Raw genomic sequence first — 19,314 nt, forward strand, 5'->3', positions numbered from 1 at the left:
TTCTTTTATCTTGGTTATCTTTTTCTGGGATTTTTCTTCGACCACGCACGCGTGGCCCGACGACATGTTATATAGTTGCGGACGGAAGAAGTGATTTCTTCTCTTATCCTTGAGCTTTTTTGCCTATTTTCTAGCTGGTTTGCTTTCAAGCGCTTTCTAGTTTTTGGTTCTTATAAGCGACAGCGGTTATATGGGTTTGGGAATGAAAGACTGGCTGGCGGCTAGGACTGGACTGGACTGGACTGGATGGTACAGGACACAGGCGCACATCGTTATCGGTCTCGAGTAATCTCGCATTTAAAACGGCCGCTTTCCCTTTGCACGTTTATTTTTTTCTATTTGGTTTTGCCTTTAGTCGCCTCGGCGGCATATTTTGTGGATGGTATGGAGGCGCTTCGGGACTTGACTTTTTTTTTTTTTTCCTTACTTTTTTATATCTTTTCGTTTCTTCTTTCTTTCGTCTCTTACCACTTCATCTGGCGCTGCTGTTTCCTTCATCGCTATCGTTGGGGGTTTGCGTTTTTCTGGAGGTATTCGCTGGATCGTCGTCGTCGTCGTCTCTTTCCCTTGTGTGTGTGTTTGGAATGGCAGGCCTCGCGCCACGTTGCGTCGTCGAGTCTGGTGGCGTTTCTGGTGCCGGTGCTGGTTTCCTTCGGTTTTTCATGCATGGGCTCGCTGCCCTGTTTCGCTCCTCTCCTCCTCTCTTCCTCTCCTCCTACTCCTCGTCCTCTCTTCGCCAGATTTTTTTTTTTTTTTTTTTTTACACCGTTGCGTTTGTCTCCCTTTTTGTTCGTTTGTTTGCCTCCTGCTCGGTCGGCCTCGTGTTATACCCCTTGGTCCTGATTCTTACTCGTTTTATTGGGTTTCTATGCGTCTGCGAGTGCGCTCCGTTTTGCTGATTGCGGTTGCTGCTGCTGCTATGCGTGTGTGGTGCGTTGCGTGCGTTGTGTGCGTTGCGTGCGTGCGGTGCAGTCCGTACTTTTGTTGGTGCCTCTTGCTGGGCGCCCAGGGGCCTCAGGCGGTCCGGATGGGTCGGGCTCCGTCTGCTTGGGTTGGTTGGGTCTGGTCTGGTCTTCTCGTTCGGGTCGGAATGGATGGATGGATGGATGGATGGGAAATTAGAGGTATCAACAACTATTTTTTCTTGCTGCCTCTGCTTCTTCGTCGCCACTTTTGGGTGTGCTTGTCTTGTGTGTGTCTGTGTGCGTGAGTGATGATGTACTGATTGAATGTGCTTGCTTGCTTGGGTGACTTGGCCTTCTCTTTTGCGGACGTACGTGTGGCTTCTCGTCCTTGGAGTCCTGGCTAGGAGGATCACTCTCTCCATACAAGCGCCCCTCTTTTCTAGAGCCACCTGGTTAAACCAGCTCTTGGTCTACATCTGTTGCCGAAACAGCGTGGACAGTGTCTAGACTGCCCTTTGGTTGCTAAGTCCCTCCTTCTCCAGTGGTGGTGGTGGTGGTGGAGGTGGATGCGTAGACGCTTGCGTTTGAAGCCCTGGCTGGCTTGGATTGGCGTGGGATTTCACCGGTGGATGTATAATGTATACCGTATTGTGTGGAAGTCCCTTTGTCTTTTATTGAAACTGAGTGTGCGTACAGATATGAATATATGCATAGGTATACGGAGGGACATGGCACGTCGTGATTAAGAGGTCTTTGTCAAGCCATAGATACTTTCATGATGTGGATACATACACATACACATACACATACACATATTCCTACTCGTCTAACCGACAAACCTAGATACATAAAACATAAGGCTTTTTCGAGCAAGGCATGTCTCGTCGCAGCCTACAGACAAGAACGTTTATACCAATACCGCCCAGCCAGCGACGTCTAGCCTCAACGCCCCATCTGGCGTCCCCCCACGTACATGTCCTCATTTCATCATTTCCATTCACACCGGCCGCCCTACTTACTGCTCATAAACCCCAAACAACGGCACCGCGCTATCGTTGATCCCTTGCACCGTCGTCAGCATCCCCCCATCCCCTGGCGCGCCTCCAAGCCTCGGGCTGCCCGTTCCACTCGCCGCGTTGGTCGGCCACGACCACAGCGCATCAAAGTCTATCAGCTCTTCGCCGACAGACTCGTCACTGCGCAGCGACGGCGCACCGCCACCCCCGCCCCCGCTACCAGTCACGACGCCGTCGAGCGCGCTCAGGTCCAGCAGGTTCGACAGCGACAGGTTGCGGCTCAGCGCGGGGCGGCCTGTGCTCGTGGTGGGCGACGATATTGACGCTGACGCGGCATACGCCGCCGCGGCCGGTGACAGCATCGGCTGCGTTGAGTGCGCCAGCGGCGAGGCGCCCGGCCCGGTCCCGATGGGTGTGCCGGCCGCGGCGGTGGCGCTCGGGCTGAGCATTGCGGTCCCCGGAGGCGGCGGTGGCAGCTCTGTGGCGGCCTGCGGCGTTGTGGCGCTCTGCATCGGCGTGCCGAGGCCCTGCTGGAAGCTCTGCTCGCGGTAGGCCGTATGCGCATCTTGCTGTTGCGGCATGATGCTGGGGTACTGCTGCGGTGTGGCGCGATTGGTCATGCTGCCAACCATCTGTTGGAGCTGTGGCTGTTGCGACCGGCGGCGCCGCTCGCGCTGCTGCTGAACAACGTCTCGGAATGCCTCCAGGATGTTGTAGAGCCGTGCGGCTTGGAGATCGCTCTCAGAGCAGTACGTCATGACTCTAATAGCGTTCTGTATGCACTGGTCGGCCGAAGTGTTGGTGTACAGAACTGCAAACTCATTTGCAAGCAAAACGAGTGTCGCAGCGAAGAGGAAATATATGACCGCAGGGTTCCGCCGTGGCAAGTAACCGGCTTCGAACGCATTCTGCACTAGCACGATGCTATGTGTCGACGCGATCACGCAAGCTTCACTGAATTTCTCCATGCGCGAATACTTGTGGCGCGGCTGAAAGCTTGCTCCGTTCTGGGCAAACTCTTTCTGCGTCTCTGCATTCATGATGTAGAGGAAGAAAGGCCGAGTCAAGAGGATAATAGAATGGCAATAAAAGAGATTGACATGCAAAATGGCGATTCCCTGGTCGGGACATGCTGCGGCTGCCTGACGCCAGTGAAGCTGAGGCGCAAGCGCTTTCGGCCATAGTTTGCAAATGTCTGCAATCTCCTGCGCCATTCGAGTGCTTATCTTCCGCTGTTGGTAGACTTCTTTGAGGATTCGCCCTATGACCGAGCAACTGCGTACTGCAGCCTCCAGGGCTCCTGCGTTTGTCTGAGAACGATTTGCTGTCGTCTGGAATGCCGAATCAAACCCAAACGCATCATGTTCATCGGGTTGGGCCGGTCGAAGTGTATCGCCACTGCAATCGTCTTCGGATATCGCCACGGGTCTCCCAAGAGAAAATGAAAGGAAGCGGTCCATGACAAACAGTGAACGCCATAAGTTCCGCCGGGCAGTTTGCTCCGCCGGATTGAAGATGATAAGCGTCTCTTCACGGTGAAGACCTAATGCGTACGCAGAACGAACAGCCATACCTAGAGTAGGTGATAAGAGTCAGTACTCGTGCATGTGTTGAGCTGATATGATGGTTTCCACCTACCAAGGAGAGCAAAAGCTGTGTTCCGTTTTGATTTGACCAGCATGTAATAGGACATCAACAGCAGGGCTTGGACGGACCAAAAATCCGCATCTTCGAAGCCATTCAATGGATCATTAAGACTCTTTGCGTTCATGTAAAAGACCTCAGCGCGGTCTGCATGTTGATTGATCAGTTTGTCAATTATAAGCGCATCAGCGGTGCCCCGTCGAGGAGTCGCCAGCATGAGACCAATTGCAAAGACCAAATTCAACAGGCACAACCAAGAGGGCTCCGTAACCAGAGGATCCGAATAGCAGTTTTCTACAGCATTGAGAAAAACCTGTCGATCGAAAATTTGTAGAAATCCGTGAGTGTTGATGAAGAACGCATCCACAAGCACATAGGCGGTCCTCTTGTCTGGAAGCAAGTGTGTGTGTCGTGCCGTAGGCGGAAGAGAAAAAGGCATCTCTGTAATCTTATGCCGTCTCGGGTCTGTAGTGAACGCGGACGGCCCGGCAACATTCTCTACCATCATCCGCAGTAATTGGAGAAAAGACAAAGATGCCGAATCACCTACATATAACAGTCGTCCCGTCGGATCCTGAAGCATCCTCATTTGTGAGTAGACGACGGCTTCTTCATCGTTACCATCTGTACTATTGGAACCAGATGCAGTTTGATGCTTTGGTTGATCTTCTATCCTTGTTGCAAACTGCTGCAGTGATCGTGCAGCAGCCTCTGCAGCCTCTATGGCATCTGGCTCGGCCGTTGCCGATAGTGGGTTCTCTTGCTTCAACTCGGGACGTCCATGCTGTCCAATCATATGAAGGTTGCTTGGTTTACGCTGGGGCGAGGGAATCGTTTGTTGCGTTGCACTTGGGGAACCGGCGAAGTTGCCGTTGGCGGTGCTACCGGCATGACCAGCAGAACTGGCTGCATTAGGGGATGCGGCAGGCGCCGGTGCGCCACCCTCGACCTGAATCTTCTTGGCTGGTGGGCCATCGCCCGGAGAGTCACCGCCCTCGCGATATGTGCAGGTGAATTTACGCTGCCGATCCAGAATGAGTTATACATTCCCGTCTCAGAAGCCGACCCGATTACCTTTTCGCAAGTATTGCAAGGGTACAACCCGTTACACTTTCGACGTCAGTCAGTGAGTGCTCTTGCGATCTCGCCGACGCTTCAAGGCGTCCAGAGGTTGGGGATATGATGACAAACAGGTGGTCAACCCGCAGACGTGGTGTATAATGTCATCATTAAAACCATGCTTTGCAGTCACGGGGATGTGGATGAATTGAAGAGGGCAGGCAGGGGACGAAGGTAGAAGCGCATCACGCCACCAAGGTGTTCTACGACAACAATCCGACGCGGGTTATAACGGCATGGTGTGTTGGCAACATGTACGCGGTAGTTTGTGCAGTTGGCAGTGTGGTGGAAAAAGGGCATTGGGTGAGAAAGGCGTGAGAATGGAGATGGACCTGACAGGGTGAAACAGACGCAAGGGACAACAAGATGGCTCACCTTCTGCTTCCGGCGTTTGCAGACCTCACACGCTTGGGCAGTCCTCTGCCGTTGCTCGGGAGGCACCTTGGGGCGTGTCATATCGGGATAAGACTGGGTGGAAGTCGGGCTGCGGGTGGTGGTGGATCGTCGGAAGGGAGCAGGTGAGGAGCAAGATCGGATGTCGCCCGCGCGGGACGAAGAGGGCCGCTGGGTCCTTAACAAGTACTGAGACGAACAGAAAACGACGCGCTTTCCGGGCCGTGGAACGGTAGCCACAGAACGATGCTCTCCGTCAAATCCCGGGGTTTGGAGACGCGACTGGTGATGCTGTTGGGTCTTGGCATCGTCGGAAACCGCACTGCTTCAGGCCGCGGCTGTTCAGCCCTACCCGCCAGCGCCCTCACTCGTCCGCCTCGTGCCTTCAGCTTTGCCCGGTCGGCTGCCGGCTCCGCGCTGCTATAGATACCATCATGGCGGGCAATCGCCTCCTCAGCTTAGCGCTTGCGATTCCCCCTCCTTCCAAACCACCGCCTCCCCCCACCTGAACGATATGGTCGCCTCCAATGGCTCCAATGGCTCCTCCTTCGAGGCCTACTCCATGGCCGACGAGACCCGTAGGACCCTCGACAACCTGCTGCACCTCGCGAAGAGCCAGATCCCCTCGGAATGCCGCGACATCATAGCTCGCACCACCTTCCACACCGACAACACCGGGAGCCCGTACTTCCCATGTCCTTTCAAAGAAACCGAGGCTACCTCGGCACTGAAAGCCGTCGAGGCTGGTATGGCAGCGGCCATTGCGGACCTGGTGTATGGGGAGCAGGACAGGAAGATCACCGTGGATGTGGATAGGGCCTCGGCTTTCTTGTTCTCGGCATACCTGTCCACCGTCGGTGGCATGAACAAGTCCCACCCCAATGTCAAGTCACTCTTGAAGGGTCCGTGAAGTTGGGTACTAGCTACTACCAGTCGCTGATGGCTTCCAGATACCGACCTCCTTCAGGCACAGTCGATCCTCTACCGAAGGTTGTCCGCCAACTTGTATGAAACCAAGAATCCTGGCCAATACTTCCACCTGCATGGCTCCCTCGAAGCGACAACTGCTTTGAACATGGTTGGATTGGAAGGCTATAGGCCGGATATGACAGACTACCACGAGTGCATAAAGCTCATCGAGAGTCACGTCAAGCAATTTACGGCAGAGGAGCTCGAGAAGATGAATGCTGAGCGCAGGCAGGCGGGTGTGACCGCCATGAAGTGGGAGGACTTCAAGGAGACCAACCACGTCAGAAACCTCCCTCTACATCATACAACGTTCACGTGCTGACTGTCTCCCAGGGTAAGACTTTGATCCAAGAGCCACCCTGGAGGGTTGACACAATCGAGTCCACTACTCCTCCTGTGCCTTTCCCCGGCTTGAAGACTGCTGCGCCGAAGCCACAGGTCCTGGCAGGTGTCAGAGTGCTGGAACTCTGCAGGATCATCGCAGGTCCCGCAATGGGACGAGGCCTGGCCGAGTATGGCGCCGATGTTATCAAGATCACAGCGTCCAACCTTAGTGATGTGCCCTTCTTTCAGGTCGACGGTAACCTGGGCAAGCACACGGCCGATCTCAACCTCAAGTCGCCTGAGGGTCGCAAGATCTTCGAGGAGCTACTACAGTCTGCCGATGTGATCCTCGACGGATATCGGCCCGGCTCTCTGGAGCGCCTGGGGTACGGACCGAAGCAACTTGTCGAACTGACTAAGCACCGGAACCGGGGCATCGTCTACGTCGCTGAAGACTGCTTTGGCCACGTCGGAGAGTGGGCGGGAAGACCCGGTTGGCAACAGATTGCCGATTGCGTGACCGGAATAGCTTGGGCCCAGGGCGAGAGCATGGGTTTGAACGAGCCCGTCGTCCCTCCGTTCCCAATGAGTGACTATGGCACCGGCTGTATGGGCACCATTGCTGCCCTGGTCGGACTGTACAAGCGGGCGAAGTTCGGTGGATCCTATCACGGCACGACGTCTCTGTGCCAGTACGACATCTACCTGTTGCAGCAGGGCCTTTACTCCAAGGAGATGATGGAGAAGCTGAGGCAGGTGCACGACCCGGAGTTCTACGAGCTCCGCCACTACGACTCGGTCGATGAGGTGGGCAAGCGGGCACTCAAGACGATGCGGCGGACGCACCCAGAGCTGTTTGAGGACAAGAATCTGTTTGAGAGTTATAGCAAAGGCTTCAAAGCGCCGGTCAAATTTGTCCGCCCGGTTGCCGAAGTCGAGGGTATGTGGAGTGGGTTCATTCGGAGCTCGAGGCCCAACGGCTTCGACGCTCCCACATGGGATGGCTGGGAGGTTGACGAAGACATGTTGAAGTGCTGATCGGGGTGGATAATTGATGAGGTCATATGAAGGCGCAAACAGCGGCATTCAAGTACGCACTATGTAGTATTCTACTTTTTGAACATGGGTGTACGTCAGTCAAGAGGTCGGGTGGAGGCCCAGGCGAATTAATCGTGGCCGAAGTGTGAAGCTCTGAATGCAACTAGTAATACCTTCTTTGCTTCTACCTCCGGACACGACTAAATTAACTGGGGCTCTCGGTCTGTTGTTCCGTGGGCCCTGCGCGCCTTAGCGGCGATCTCCAGCAATTGCCAGCAACCCAACTTGATACCTACCAACGCTGCCCCGCGCCTTCTGACCTTTCGATCTCTCCCTGGCTTAAAGGCTGCTTTCGCTAGGTAGAATGGCCTCCACCCCTTTGCGCAGCTTCAACTCCTTGTGATCGGCCACACCACTGCTCCCACCTAGGTATGGACGCCTCGGAGTCTCTTTCCGCGGCCCACTGCGTCCTGCTCGCGACGCGCTATGCCGCTGAGTCCAACATTGATGCGCTTCGATCCCTGACGCTCGAGAGGCCCGATGCCTTCGATCCCAAGCTCATCCTGCGAATCATCCTCTCCTTCCTCCCCGAGAGCACCGAGCCGTCGATCTATGCCACCTATGCCCAAGAGGTCGCGACACGCCTATACCTTGAGCAGCGCGCAAAAGTCCCTGTCGATCCTACCCCAGTAAAAGACCTTTCCAACGCGCAGGCAGACAAACGGGTGCGCAAGCTGGAGTTACTTCCTTTGGCGCACTCCTCGTGTCCTGAGAAAGATGCCGATCTGGATATTCTTACTCTTTTTCTTATCCACCGGGCATATCGCATAGATGCCGAAACAGGATTGCTGGCCCTCATTCCTCCTCTCGTCGACCCTTTCCTTGACGAACACGAGTACCTGCGCACGTGGTTCGTCTCTACCGTCCTCCCCCTCCTTCGCCTGGACTTCGAATACTACCCTCAATGCGGAGCGACAACATCCCTAGAAAAGTTCGGAAACATACACGGTGCAAAGGGGGTGGAATTGTTACTTGAGAAGGCAAAATCATCGCAAAACAGTGTGTCTCAGGAGGAGTCTGACTCTGGAGAGAGCGCATTAGCAAGGGATATGAAAGGTGTCGTCGGGCCGTGGATGTATGGATATGGGCAAAGAAAACGGCGCAATTATCACGATTCTCGTCGAAGCTCGGCAGATGCCCTAACGCACGACCAAAACTCGAAGCCTGGAGATTTGAAAGACCGCCATGATTGGGAATACGTCCTCTCGTGGATGGTCCACAGCGCCTCGGACCACTTCGATCTCATCAGCAATGCCATTGAACACTGGGATGGGCCCAACGACGTCGACCTTGGTGGTTACGCGAATGTCAATAAAGTCTATGGAGAGGAGCTGCAAGACCACTTGAGGCTCCGCTATTGCCAGGCTGCCTTTGGTTCCGTGTACGCAGTAAACGAGCATACCCGAGCCACTATAGAAGCCGCGCATGGTGTGCTGGTACGCTTAGCACAGATCATGGACTTTGACCCACCACCGGACCTGGCGAGCAGCCTTGACATGCTGCCAAAAATTGAGGACCACGCGAACCTCCTTGAGGATTCCGATACTGCGGTTCTGCAGCCGGATGTCCTAATGAAAGAAAATAATGCCCTCACGATTCCAAAGCTCGAAACATTTGCCCTGCTTCAAATATTTGTCTACTCGGCATATCTGTTGGCAGATCTTGGCTACCCTATTTCTCTAAACGGGGTAGCTAAATTCCGATTCCATGCAGAGGAGAGTGACCAACTGAAAGTTGCTCAAAAGATCTTGCACGGGATTGCCAACGGGCCACAAAAGAATGATAAAAACAAGTGGGAAGCGACCAGAGACAAATTGCTCTGGCTTTGGCACTGGGGTATGGATGCTGCTGATGAGCACGCTTTGTTTGGTTCTGGAATCTTTGGAAAGATTGATCGGCAAGTGTTCGAGAGAGAAATCATCAACGCTTTCTTGACCTCTTTCCAATTTCAGTTGATCCAAGAAGTATACCTCCCAAAGTCAGGACAGCGAGATCACCTCGATGCGGAAGACGTCGAAGAGGTTGTTCACAAGCATGTCATGGAACACTACGACAATGCCACAAACGGAAACGTCACTAGGGGTAGAATGCAGAAGGCCATGGACATTATGACCGAGTTCCAGCCTTACTTTTCACATTCTCCCGAGTTCCTTCGTACGGAAGCTCTGCTTGCTGCTACCCATTCCTTGTCATTTTATTCGTTGACGCTGCAACACGGTGTTCCATTCAAGCCCGTTAACATCAGGATCAGTGACGACCCCATTGGCCTTATCGGCAAAGTCCTTGATCAGAACTTAAGGAGTTATACAAAATTGGACGACTTGATCAACATTGCCCAGAATCTCGTGTCTGCGAGAATCCTGGAGAGATGTGGCCCGGTTTTTGACCAGTCCGATGCCGATCAAGAAGAGCAAATGAAAATGGCCCAGCGTCGCGTTATCGGTATGGCTGTTGAGGCAGCACTTGCAGAAGATGACTTTGAAACCGCGTACTCGTTCGTCATCAATCGACTCAACCCCTCATTCGACTCAGTTATTCCCAAGGAGGAATCAGAACGTCTAGGAAAGGGTGGTCCAGCTACGGCAACGACCCTTATTCAGAGAAAGAAGGCGGATGACGTCTCGTGGAGGGCTGCATATCTAGCTGGACGCCACCGCAGTCCCAACACATCACTAACATCTTCATACAACGCGGCCAATGTTCAGGGCTCTCCAGCATTGCGCCGACTGGATCAGCGCATGGAACTACTCTCACAAGCTCTCTTGCTTGCACCGCCGTCTGCACTGCCAGAGGTTCTCACCGCCTGGCGAAGGTGTGAAGAAGAAATGACAGCGCTGTTAGCGCAGGAAACAGAAGCAGAGGAGCGTTTCAACGACCAAGCTGATCGCAGGGTTCCCGGTGCCTTCTCAAACCAGGCCATCACAATTCAGCCGCGAAGAGAAGTTGGCCGTGGAGCGGCGGAGGAAGCACCTATGGGCCTCTTTGACGTGGCACGTGGTGCGGCTGCTGCCTTTAGCAGAACTGCATTCCCTCTACGTGGTTCATCTGGTGAGAACGAGAGCGCCAGGGTCTCTCAAGAACACACCAGAACCTTTTCGATGGCCGGCAGCGAGACGGGAAGTGTTGGTGCTGCTGGAAGTGGCGAAGACGGTGACCGCGTTAGGAAGAGAGATATGGTTGCCAACGCTGTCACGGGTGGGTTGGCGTCTGGTATTGGTTGGGTGCTGGGTAAGTACACGCGAAATCCTGACTACTTCTGGGGCGATCAACTGATATTAAATAGGCGCTCAGCCAACGAACCAGCAACGGGAGGAGAAGTAACCTATATTTTCAATGAAACAAATCAATCACGACTCTTAATTCCTTTTTTCACTGACCAATTGTGTATGATGTGTTGAAGTCACCAGAATCAAGTCTCCTATTCTTTGATAGAATCATTTGTATCCTACTTCCCACACAAGTTTAAGAGTATTGTCTTGGCGTGAACAAAAAGCTACCGAACTAGAGCATCACAAATAGTGTAGTAAGCTGTCTTTGATCTACCTACGTCTTAAACAGCAATCCCCCAACCCATATTTCCCAGGCTGATACCATGAATTGGTCGGATGCGGGTCGTCCCGCAGCCGACAGATATCGGAAGCTGACTAACGGAGACCCTCATTTGAGGCTTGACATGACGTCTTGACAGCTCCGACATTGTACTCGTAGCCTGCGATATTAGGTAGTCTCCTAGTGTACCTGCAAGGCCGTCATCACGACACAAACATACTTTCAGCATGTCCGCCTACGCTTCCGAGTACCCTAATCTCGCCTTCGACCCGGCGTACAAGAAGTTCTTTGAGGACTTCTACGCTACCTCAGACACTCCTGATGCGCACGACAAATACGTTACGAATTTCACCAAAGATGCCACTTTGATAATGGCCTCGAAGCGTGCCAAGGGCACCGATGGTGCGTCACTCAACGTTCATCTCAGGCGTTGAGATCCCCCTGGTCGACATTAAAATATCATGCTAATTTGTAAAAAAGAAATTCTTGCCGTGCGCAAGGGCATGTGGGAAAAGGTTGCCAGCAGGAAGCATCAACCGCTGAAGATTTTCCCGGCCGGCAACAATGCCGACGAGGTTATGTTGTATGGAATTGTCGACTATGTGCTCAAGGACGGCAAGAAGGCGTCGGTGGACTGGGGCGCGAGAGCTCACTTGGTCAAGGAGGAGGACAATGTTAAGATGGATTTCTACCAAGTCTACCTTGTAAGTGTTCAATTTGGTTTCTAGGATGATATTATATGCTTACGAGAGAATAGGATACGGCTGCACAGAGTGCTGCCAAATAAGGAAACTAAGCGGTGTTAGTTGAGTGTTTCTTGACCGGAATTTAGTTTTCCTACACAACTTTCCTAGCTCAATGGTGAGGAGACCTACAACAAACAACAAACAAACGATTTCATCAACGTTTGACCTACATGTCTGCCATGTCCTTTAACAAACTCTACCAACACCACCAAGTCAGCATCCCATCTCGCATTCCTGCCCGTCCCGCAAGATGCCTCGGCGTTGGTCTGGCACCACCGACACGCCTTGGGTCACTGGCCTCAGTGCCGGGCTCTTTCTGGTCAGCATAGCTATTATCAAAGGAGCAAATGTCTTTGGTCAGCAAGTCGCAGAGATGATTCCAACTGCTTACAACCGTTCTTGCCATAATGATCCTGACACTTTCCCCACTGCTACCCTCAGCGCAAGTCCTGGCGCAGTGCCCCAACCCGACCATGTCTTCCTAAGCACCACCACAGTCAGCACGCCCTTAAACATGACGCACAGCGCATCCCCTCTTCCCACACGTCAAGGACATAGAGCCGCCAAGTCAACCCCAGCTGAAAACAGTGTAAACTGGATCGACCACCTCAGCGCCATCGCTGTAGACAGCGACATCGAAGAATACGTCACTCTAATCGGCAACATCCTCCACCACCTCCAACCCCGCTACGGTCGCTTCTTTGTCTTTGCGTCTGTGTCCATCTTGTCCATCACTGCACAGCGCATCGTCTTGTCCCTCCACCATCTTATCCGCTCTGCTATGGACGAGATAGCCGATAGATTTGCAGCAGCTCCCGCAGGTGAGGCCACTCATACGAAAACGAAAACCACGTTTGCTAATAGGAATAGATGTAAAAGAGGACGTCCGTCTCGCACTAGGTCTTTTGCTAGCATTCTTCTACGCGCGACCAGAAGTCGAAAGAAACCTCACTGACCTGGCGATCCACGATGGCTGGGCACAGATGATGGCGGGCCAGGTGCGCGAAGTGCTCCGTTCCTGCACTGGAGTTTGCGGGTTTCCGTGCCTTGCATTCGGTGGTACGGCACTCTTGCTGATTCGGTGATGTGAACACTCGTGCGTTGCGGGCAGATTCAGGCATGCTCGAGCAGGAATGGCTTGTGGGAACGATTGCGAAAGCTCTGTAGCACTCAAAGGCGCATGGCACACGGCTCTCACTATCACCAGAAGACATAACTGTCTTTGCAACAAACAGCACTCTCGCTTTCATGCGCGGGCTTTCAGAATTAACGCCGATTCTTTCAGTACGCAGTAAAAATAAGATCAATTTAGCGGGGGTTTGCAAAACAATTAGCATTGGCAAATTCCATCAACAGTGGTAGGGCGTAAAAATCACTAAGTTTGACACAAAGGTATGATGGCGATTGATGATATATGTTGTAAAGAGATCCAGTATAGACTGTTAGCTAAAGTGAAGATTCGACCGCGACGATGAAGCCAGTCTCTATGAAAAAAGAAAATAAGCCGTATGGCCCAGAGAAACTTCTACCCATCTTTGCAGAACGCCGCAAATGTAGCTATACGAAATGAGTTGGAAGTAAAGTATTGGGGTATCTTGCACGAAGCACAAAACCGACGGGTATAACCAAACCCTCGACGCGCAAAGCAAGAACTGCGCTGCCAACTGAAGGACGCATAATATGCTAGGATGCCTTACAGCAAGACGTAAAGGGCGCACATCATGGACAGGCCCAGAATCATGGAACACCAGAAAAGGATGTTGTTGAGGAGTGTCCTGCCCCTGACCCACTTGCTTCGTTGCACCATGACAATTGGTATTTGGAGCATCAAGGCGAAGGCTCCGTAGCCACGAAGCTTCTTGGTGATACAGCCCATGACAAGCTCATGCCCCAGAGCACTGATGAAGAAAGTGATGAAGGTAGCCGTAGAACGAGAGAACTGGCCACGAGAAGCAGAGTAGACGTGACGACGGAAGAAGTGGTGAACGGGAATGTTCCATTCACGAGAGAACTCGAGCCAATCGCAGCTGTTCCACCAATCAGCGTAGAAATGACGGTCGGCAAAACCTGAAACATGTCAATATATGAATCAATTAAAGTACCCAAGGGGAAAAACTTACAGGTGATCTCGGCAAAAGCTCCCAAGACATACTCGAAAATGACGAGGAAAACCAGAAGGAAAATGAACATGAAAGGATACAGGAGCTTGCTGATAGTCTCTGCTATGATCAGGGCGCACTCGGAAAAGGTTGCCGTGGCCTGCAGGCTGTCCGCCGAGGCGTCCAAGACTGGCATGACGAACTGCTCGGCCATGAAGGTGAGAAGGAAAATGCAACCGAAGACTGCGAGTGTCTTGTAGAAAAGCTCAAGCCAGTTTCTGTTCGCAGTTCTTGGGTACTCAAGCTCGTAGCAGAGAGTTGGACAAAAGAGAAAATCGATGTAGTTAAGCACAGTCAGGTTGTTCGGATAGCTGACGTTGCCAAGTGGGGAGATGAGTTCATAAGCAAGGTCCTCTCTCAGCTGTCTGAGGGTTTCGCCATGGTCGAGAGCATCTTGCTTTTCTTCTTCAGGAGTGCGGTCTGACAGAGGCCTGTCCGGGCTTGGGTACTTAACAGCAGCTTCAGTGGATGCCGTCTCCGGCGTATCGAGCTCGTCGAGGCGATGCTTAGTCTCGCTCAAATGACCGTTGTAGAAGGAATAAGAGTGCATCTTCATCAGCATCACAAGGAAGTGGAGGGTGAAGAAGACCTGGGCCGTCCACGTCCAGCTGCGAATAAAGGGCCAGCAAGTCCAGAACAGTAACCAGACTGCCTGATAGGCACTTTGGATAATCATTCCGGATTTCTTCCAGCGGAGATCACCTTTGCTGCTGTCGAACAACTTGTGCAGCGGGAGGCTGACAGCTGTGCTTGCGACCATGGCCAGGTCACTTATGCCCATTTCCCAGATGTTTGCGGTGAAGAGATCCCATTGGCGAATTTTGAAGGGGTAGCCAGTCTCCCTGAGGTTGCGCAACATGGTCGTGATGACGCCAATGGCTAGGCCGATCCAGAAGAGAACGAAGAAGCCGCGAAAGTCATGGTGGTCACTGTGCGGGTCGAAGTGGGAAACACGAGAAGTGTACTCAATGGTAGGAAACAAACGGCGCTTTTGCTGCGCACGAATTTGTTTCTTCGCATCGTGCTGAGCTTGGAGAGATGGCGGGGCATCGGGCGGCAGGGGAGTTGAGCGGCCACTAGGAGTAGCCCATGTAAGTAAGCTTACCAGATACGGAAGGCAATGGACAGATACGTACCTCGAAAGTCCGGAAGCCGGCGGGTCTTCGTTGGCAGCGCGCAATACCTGGGGATTTCCAGGCTTTCTGGCTCTAGGCTGGGCGATGTCCGGTTCGTAACCGTTGGCCTGAGGCATAGGCTCGGCGGAAGTGGTGAAGGAGGACATCACGGTGTCGGGGTTCCGCAATGTCCAGTTGAGAGAGTGGCTTTTTTTCCCCAACTGAGAGGAGGATGGCGGAAAGTATGTACAGGTGGTCGGAGGAGCACAGGCAAACAACGAGGCTTTGTATGCCAGGTAAAATGAAAAAGGAGAGAGCTGAACGGCCACCTGTAGGTATGCACGCGGCCTGGGCGTGCGTCAGATCCGATGAAGCTAGTTAGGGGCATCTAAGGTTATCGTATCTGATGCGTTTCCCGGAAGCGGCATGGCGCCGAGCGGAGCGCCAAGCGTGCCCGTACGGGAGGCCAACATACACGGAGCCATCCATGCTTCGCTGATGAAGCTCTCGCTCGCACGTTGATCGACTCAACCCGACTCGCTTGTCCTCGCCCTGCCCTCTCGCCCAGACTTCGCCATCCTCTGCCCTCGACCCCGCCGCGCCACCTGGGGTCCCCGAGACCGACGCTATGAGCTCCCGTACGTCCTCGCCAGGCTCCATCCCGCGCCGCGCCCGCCCTCCTACTGACCTGTGTGTCCCGCCTTTCAGTCAAGCAGTTCATCCGCAACGTGCGGGCCGCCAAAACCATCGCGGATGAGCGAGCCGTCGTCCAGAAGGAAAGCGCTGCAATTCGTGCCAGCTTCAGGGAGGAGAGCCACAACCCCAATACTCGGTTCGTCCACACCGCCGCGACACGCACGCCGCCTGCTGGGTACTGACGCCTCTCCAGCCGAAACAACGTCGCAAAGCTACTTTATCTCTTTACCCTCGGAGAGCGTACGCATTTCGGCCAGATAGAATGTCTCAAGCTCCTGGCTTCCCCGCGCTTCGCCGACAAGCGATTAGGCTACCTGGGAACCATGCTTCTGCTGGACGAGAACCAGGAAGTTTTGACTCTGGTCACCAATTCTCTGAAGAAGTGCGTTCGCGCCCCCGCTGGCAGTATGGGTGTATGCTGATTGACTGCCCCAGTGACTTAAACCATCCCAACCAATACATTGTCGGCCTTGCGCTCTGCACGCTGGGCAACATTGCCTCAGTCGAGATGTCGCGAGACTTGTTCCCCGAGATCGAAACGATTCTCTCTAGCGCCAATCCCTACATCCGTCGCAAGGCCGCTCTTTGCGCCATGAAGATATGCCGGAAGGTGCCCGATCTGCAGGAACACTTCTTCGAAAAAGCCAAGTTGCTTCTCTCTGACAGAAACCACGGCGTCTTGCTCTGTGGTATTACGTTGGTGACGAGCATGTGCGAGGCGGACGAGGCGGAGGGCGATGAGCTGGGCGTTACGGAAATGTTCAGGCCGCTGACGCCTTCCTTGGTCAAAATATTGAAGAGTCTTGCTAGCTCCGGATACGCGCCTGAGCATGATGTTACTGGCATTACGGACCCCTTCTTGCAAGTCAAAATTCTCGGACTGTTACGCGTTTTTGCTCGCGGTGATCCCCAGACGAGCGAGCAAATCAACGACATCTTGGCCCAGGTAAAGATCGCGCTACAAAGAGTTGAACATCCGCTGATAGAGCCAGGTCGCTACGAACACGGACTCGACCAAGAACGTTGGCAACTCCATATTGTACGAAGCTGTCCTTACGATCCTCGATATTGAAGCCGATTCGGGCTTGCGCGTCCTTGGTGTTAACATCCTCGGAAAATTCCTGTCAAACCGTGATAACAACATCAGATACGTCGCGCTTAACACTTTGATCAAGGTCGTGGCGGTAGAACCAAATGCTGTGCAGCGGCATCGCAACACCATCCTGGATTGTCTGCGGGACCCGGACATCAGCATCAGAAGAAGAGCGCTCGATCTCAGCTTTACTCTGATTAACGAGAGTAACGTCCGCGTACTTATCCGGGAGTTGCTGTCTTTCTTGGAGGTTGCCGACAATGAGTTCAAGCCTATCATGACAACCCAGATTGGTATTGCGGCGGATCGCTTCGCACCTAACAAAAGATGGCACATCGACACTATGCTCAGGGTGCTTAAGCTGGTAAGGTTCCCAGATCTCTCAGGTCTTCTCTGTTCTGACACCGTGTGCAGGCTGGCAACTACGTAAAGGAACAGATTCTCTCTTCGTTCGTCCGTCTTGTCGCAAACACTCCTGACCTGCAGACCTACTCGGTCCAAAAACTGTACGCCAGTCTCAAGGATGACATTACCCAAGAAGGCCTTACGCTGGCTGGTTCCTGGGCTATTGGGGAATACGGTGATGCTCTTCTGCGTGGCGGACAATATGAAGAGGAGGAGCTGGTGAAGGAAGTTAAAGAAAGTGACATTGTGGATGTTTTCACGACGATCCTCAACAGCAATTACGCAGGTCTCATCGTGACCGAGTACATCATAACGGCCGCGATGAAATTGACTACGAGACTTTCCGACCCCGCTCAGCTTGACCGCCTGCGGCGCTTGATGCTCGCTCATCAGACTCATCTTGATGTAGAGGTTCAACAACGCTCTCTGGAATACGGAAATCTCTTTGGCTACGACCAGATCAGGAGAGGCGTTTTGGAAAAGATGCCTCCACCAGAAATCCGGGAGTCGCAGAGAGTGCTAGGAGAGGCAACGAGCAAGAAACGGAACTCCAAGATCGCAGCCAAAAAGAAGCCCAGTCAAGTTACGGAGCAGGACATGCTCTTGGACCTCATGGGTGGCTCGGATGTCCCAGGACCAGATATCAGCAGTACAGTCAACGCGGGCCAAAACAACGCCGATCTACTCGCAGACATCCTTGGTGGCGGTGCCTCGGTGTCTTCTCCCCCTCCTCAAACCACTTCTCCTCCACCTGCTGGACAGTCAAACGTCAGCTCCATCATGGATCTCTTCAACACTCCCAGCACTACGCCCCAGCCGCAGGTTGCAAAGACCGCCGCATCTGCAGATCTCTTCAGTGGCATGGCGACACCCCCACCAGTTGCTGCCACGCCGCCACCTAGTGGCGCTCCGGCACATATGGCTTACGGCAAGAACGACCTCCAGATCACCTTCCAAATCCAGAGGAGTGGCAACACTGCACAAATTCTGGCACGATTCCGCAACAACAGCAATGTCGAACATATGAGCAATGTCAACCTGCAGGCTGCTGTCCCCAAGAGCCAAAAGTTGCAATTGCAGGCAATCAGCAACGGGGAACTTGATGGCGGCCAAGAAGCAACGCAGCAAATGAGGATAGCCGCTGTCACTGGGGTAAGTTAACATATTCTGGAACACTCAAGGTCATGACTAACGGTCCAACTAGGCTCTACCCGCCAAACTTCGCCTGAGGTTGAAGGTTGGGTACACCAAGGGCGGTGATGCCGTCATGGAGCAGGTGGATTGGTCCGAGCCTACATAAGCAGCCCATAGTAAGATTGGCGGCGGCGGCACTGCATTCGGACATGAAGTACGAGATTTTCCATACCTCAGCGTGAATTGACTTTGCCATGCAGCATTAGAAGGGCATTGGCACGAAAGGGTTTTTACAATTATCCGCGAGACAGTTGCAACTAATGAAGAATAAGCATAAACCATGTTTTCTGGACCACAAGTATCATCAGCCTACATCCAAGTGAGATTAATGGGAAGGTCGCATTTAGCCTGTATGGAGACGGTTCAGCCGCCGGACAATCCTAACAGTGCCACAACTCGCCATAGCAACGCTTCTTGAGACCCCGTCCCCAGTTAGACGGAATTGTTTAAGTCCAGGAATCATTTGTGGGATATGCGGACTATGCCTTACCTTTACCCGATGTTCTGGGCATCATCACAACCAGCTTGATATTCTCAGAGTATTAGCTGCGCATTTGTATACACTATCACAAAGATGTCCAACACCCTAGCTTATAGAGATTGCCTACTACCGTTACTGACTATCTTTCTGCACCAACATGTCTCACCACAAACAGAACTTTGTGATAACACGTAGTTCGTCATAGCTTCGTCCGATCATGCTTTTCCCATCGACCTCTGGCGCTTTTTAAGACATTGAAAAACGGGAGGAAGATTTGATATAAAGATAAATATGCCAGCTGTAAAGCATGTCAATGCATGTGCTGGAGTTACTGTCTAGGATCTTTATGGTCTGTATTGCTGGTGAAAGCGGCGAGGATCTTTGGTCAAATGTGCTAAAAAGACGGCA

The 19,314-nt window shown here is 53.0% G+C and overlaps 8 protein-coding genes across 8 annotated transcripts; 6 read left to right on the forward strand and 2 right to left on the reverse strand.

The window, feature by feature from the left end:
• Window positions 1-18: 18 nt before the first annotated feature.
• On the forward strand, window positions 19-1,036 carry K452DRAFT_62360 (uncharacterized protein). Its single transcript, XM_033546920.1, has one exon. It carries the CDS (start codon window positions 247-249, stop codon window positions 841-843), a length of 597 nt encoding a protein of 198 aa, XP_033395278.1. The 5' UTR covers window positions 19-246; the 3' UTR covers window positions 844-1,036.
• An 846-nt stretch (window positions 1,037-1,882) lies between these two features.
• Window positions 1,883-4,719, reverse strand: K452DRAFT_62387 (uncharacterized protein). The gene is made up of 3 exons (XM_033546921.1): window positions 4,640-4,719; window positions 3,560-4,586; window positions 1,883-3,494 (listed from the first exon to the last, which is right to left on the reverse strand). Exons 2-3 carry the CDS (start codon window positions 4,359-4,361, stop codon window positions 1,921-1,923), a joined length of 2,376 nt encoding a protein of 791 aa, XP_033395279.1. The 5' UTR covers window positions 4,362-4,586; window positions 4,640-4,719; the 3' UTR covers window positions 1,883-1,920.
• Window positions 4,720-5,140: 421 nt separating this feature from the next.
• Window positions 5,141-7,534, forward strand: K452DRAFT_289573 (uncharacterized protein). Its single transcript, XM_033540849.1, has 4 exons — window positions 5,141-5,202; window positions 5,280-5,979; window positions 6,028-6,326; window positions 6,380-7,534. The coding sequence occupies exons 2-4, from the start codon at window positions 5,592-5,594 to the stop codon at window positions 7,406-7,408; spliced, it is 1,716 nt and encodes a 571-aa protein (XP_033395280.1). The 5' UTR covers window positions 5,141-5,202; window positions 5,280-5,591; the 3' UTR covers window positions 7,409-7,534.
• Window positions 7,535-7,688: 154 nt separating this feature from the next.
• On the forward strand, window positions 7,689-10,967 carry K452DRAFT_254038 (uncharacterized protein). Its single transcript, XM_033538310.1, has 2 exons — window positions 7,689-10,696; window positions 10,752-10,967. Exons 1-2 carry the CDS (start codon window positions 7,840-7,842, stop codon window positions 10,787-10,789), a joined length of 2,895 nt encoding a protein of 964 aa, XP_033395281.1. The 5' UTR covers window positions 7,689-7,839; the 3' UTR covers window positions 10,790-10,967.
• A 225-nt stretch (window positions 10,968-11,192) lies between these two features.
• K452DRAFT_254041 (uncharacterized protein) lies at window positions 11,193-11,899 on the forward strand. Its single transcript, XM_033538311.1, has 3 exons — window positions 11,193-11,419; window positions 11,498-11,721; window positions 11,775-11,899. The coding sequence occupies exons 1-3, from the start codon at window positions 11,245-11,247 to the stop codon at window positions 11,802-11,804; spliced, it is 429 nt and encodes a 142-aa protein (XP_033395282.1). The 5' UTR covers window positions 11,193-11,244; the 3' UTR covers window positions 11,805-11,899.
• A 114-nt stretch (window positions 11,900-12,013) lies between these two features.
• On the forward strand, window positions 12,014-12,848 carry K452DRAFT_300126 (uncharacterized protein; the record flags this gene model as incomplete). Its single annotated transcript, XM_033542300.1, has 2 exons — window positions 12,014-12,584; window positions 12,634-12,848. 2 exons carry the CDS (start codon window positions 12,014-12,016, stop codon window positions 12,846-12,848), a joined length of 786 nt encoding a protein of 261 aa, XP_033395283.1.
• Window positions 12,849-13,160: 312 nt separating this feature from the next.
• Window positions 13,161-15,269, reverse strand: K452DRAFT_320226 (uncharacterized protein). The gene is made up of 3 exons (XM_033544300.1): window positions 15,059-15,269; window positions 13,884-14,998; window positions 13,161-13,830 (listed from the first exon to the last, which is right to left on the reverse strand). The coding sequence occupies exons 1-3, from the start codon at window positions 15,202-15,204 to the stop codon at window positions 13,457-13,459; spliced, it is 1,635 nt and encodes a 544-aa protein (XP_033395284.1). The 5' UTR covers window positions 15,205-15,269; the 3' UTR covers window positions 13,161-13,456.
• A 318-nt stretch (window positions 15,270-15,587) lies between these two features.
• K452DRAFT_254047 (uncharacterized protein) lies at window positions 15,588-18,815 on the forward strand. The gene is made up of 7 exons (XM_033538312.1): window positions 15,588-15,675; window positions 15,746-15,869; window positions 15,927-16,115; window positions 16,169-16,679; window positions 16,726-17,190; window positions 17,241-18,383; window positions 18,436-18,815. The coding sequence occupies exons 1-7, from the start codon at window positions 15,666-15,668 to the stop codon at window positions 18,529-18,531; spliced, it is 2,538 nt and encodes an 845-aa protein (XP_033395285.1). The 5' UTR covers window positions 15,588-15,665; the 3' UTR covers window positions 18,532-18,815.
• The last annotated feature ends 499 nt before the right edge of the window (window positions 18,816-19,314 follow it).

Source organism: Aplosporella prunicola (genome assembly GCF_010093885.1).
Source record: "Aplosporella prunicola CBS 121167 unplaced genomic scaffold K452scaffold_19, whole genome shotgun sequence".
Classification (NCBI taxonomy): Eukaryota; Fungi; Ascomycota; class Dothideomycetes; order Botryosphaeriales; family Aplosporellaceae; genus Aplosporella; species Aplosporella prunicola.

What these genes read in the sequence shown, in the direction of transcription:
- K452DRAFT_289573 (XM_033540849.1), top strand. Translation starts at nt 5,592, where the DNA reads ATGGTCGCCTCCAATGGCTCCAATGGCTCCTCCTTCGAGGCCTACTCC. An exon ending in TGTCAAGTCACTCTTGAAGG is followed by an intron (nt 5,980 to 6,027) that starts GTCCGTGAAGTT and finishes GATGGCTTCCAG; the next exon opens with ATACCGACCTCCTTCAGGCA. An exon ending in ACTTCAAGGAGACCAACCAC is followed by an intron (nt 6,327 to 6,379) that starts GTCAGAAACCTC and finishes ACTGTCTCCCAG; the next exon opens with GGTAAGACTTTGATCCAAGA.
- K452DRAFT_62387 (XM_033546921.1), bottom strand. Translation starts at nt 4,361, where the DNA reads ATGATTGGACAGCATGGACGTCCCGAGTTGAAGCAAGAGAACCCACTA. An exon ending in CACAGCTTTTGCTCTCCTTG is followed by an intron (nt 3,495 to 3,559) that starts GTAGGTGGAAAC and finishes CACCTACTCTAG; the next exon opens with GTATGGCTGTTCGTTCTGCG.
- K452DRAFT_320226 (XM_033544300.1), bottom strand. Translation starts at nt 15,204, where the DNA reads ATGTCCTCCTTCACCACTTCCGCCGAGCCTATGCCTCAGGCCAACGGT. An exon ending in CCGGCTTCCGGACTTTCGAG is followed by an intron (nt 14,999 to 15,058) that starts GTACGTATCTGT and finishes GGCTACTCCTAG; the next exon opens with TGGCCGCTCAACTCCCCTGC. An exon ending in AGCTTTTGCCGAGATCACCT is followed by an intron (nt 13,831 to 13,883) that starts GTAAGTTTTTCC and finishes GACATGTTTCAG; the next exon opens with GTTTTGCCGACCGTCATTTC.
- K452DRAFT_254041 (XM_033538311.1), top strand. Translation starts at nt 11,245, where the DNA reads ATGTCCGCCTACGCTTCCGAGTACCCTAATCTCGCCTTCGACCCGGCG. An exon ending in GCGTGCCAAGGGCACCGATG is followed by an intron (nt 11,420 to 11,497) that starts GTGCGTCACTCA and finishes TTTGTAAAAAAG; the next exon opens with AAATTCTTGCCGTGCGCAAG. An exon ending in ATTTCTACCAAGTCTACCTT is followed by an intron (nt 11,722 to 11,774) that starts GTAAGTGTTCAA and finishes ACGAGAGAATAG; the next exon opens with GATACGGCTGCACAGAGTGC.
- K452DRAFT_62360 (XM_033546920.1), top strand. Translation starts at nt 247, where the DNA reads ATGGTACAGGACACAGGCGCACATCGTTATCGGTCTCGAGTAATCTCG.
- K452DRAFT_254038 (XM_033538310.1), top strand. Translation starts at nt 7,840, where the DNA reads ATGGACGCCTCGGAGTCTCTTTCCGCGGCCCACTGCGTCCTGCTCGCG. An exon ending in TGGTATTGGTTGGGTGCTGG is followed by an intron (nt 10,697 to 10,751) that starts GTAAGTACACGC and finishes GATATTAAATAG; the next exon opens with GCGCTCAGCCAACGAACCAG.
- K452DRAFT_254047 (XM_033538312.1), top strand. An exon ending in GTCACCAATTCTCTGAAGAA is followed by an intron (nt 16,116 to 16,168) that starts GTGCGTTCGCGC and finishes TGACTGCCCCAG; the next exon opens with TGACTTAAACCATCCCAACC. An exon ending in TGCTCAGGGTGCTTAAGCTG is followed by an intron (nt 17,191 to 17,240) that starts GTAAGGTTCCCA and finishes CACCGTGTGCAG; the next exon opens with GCTGGCAACTACGTAAAGGA.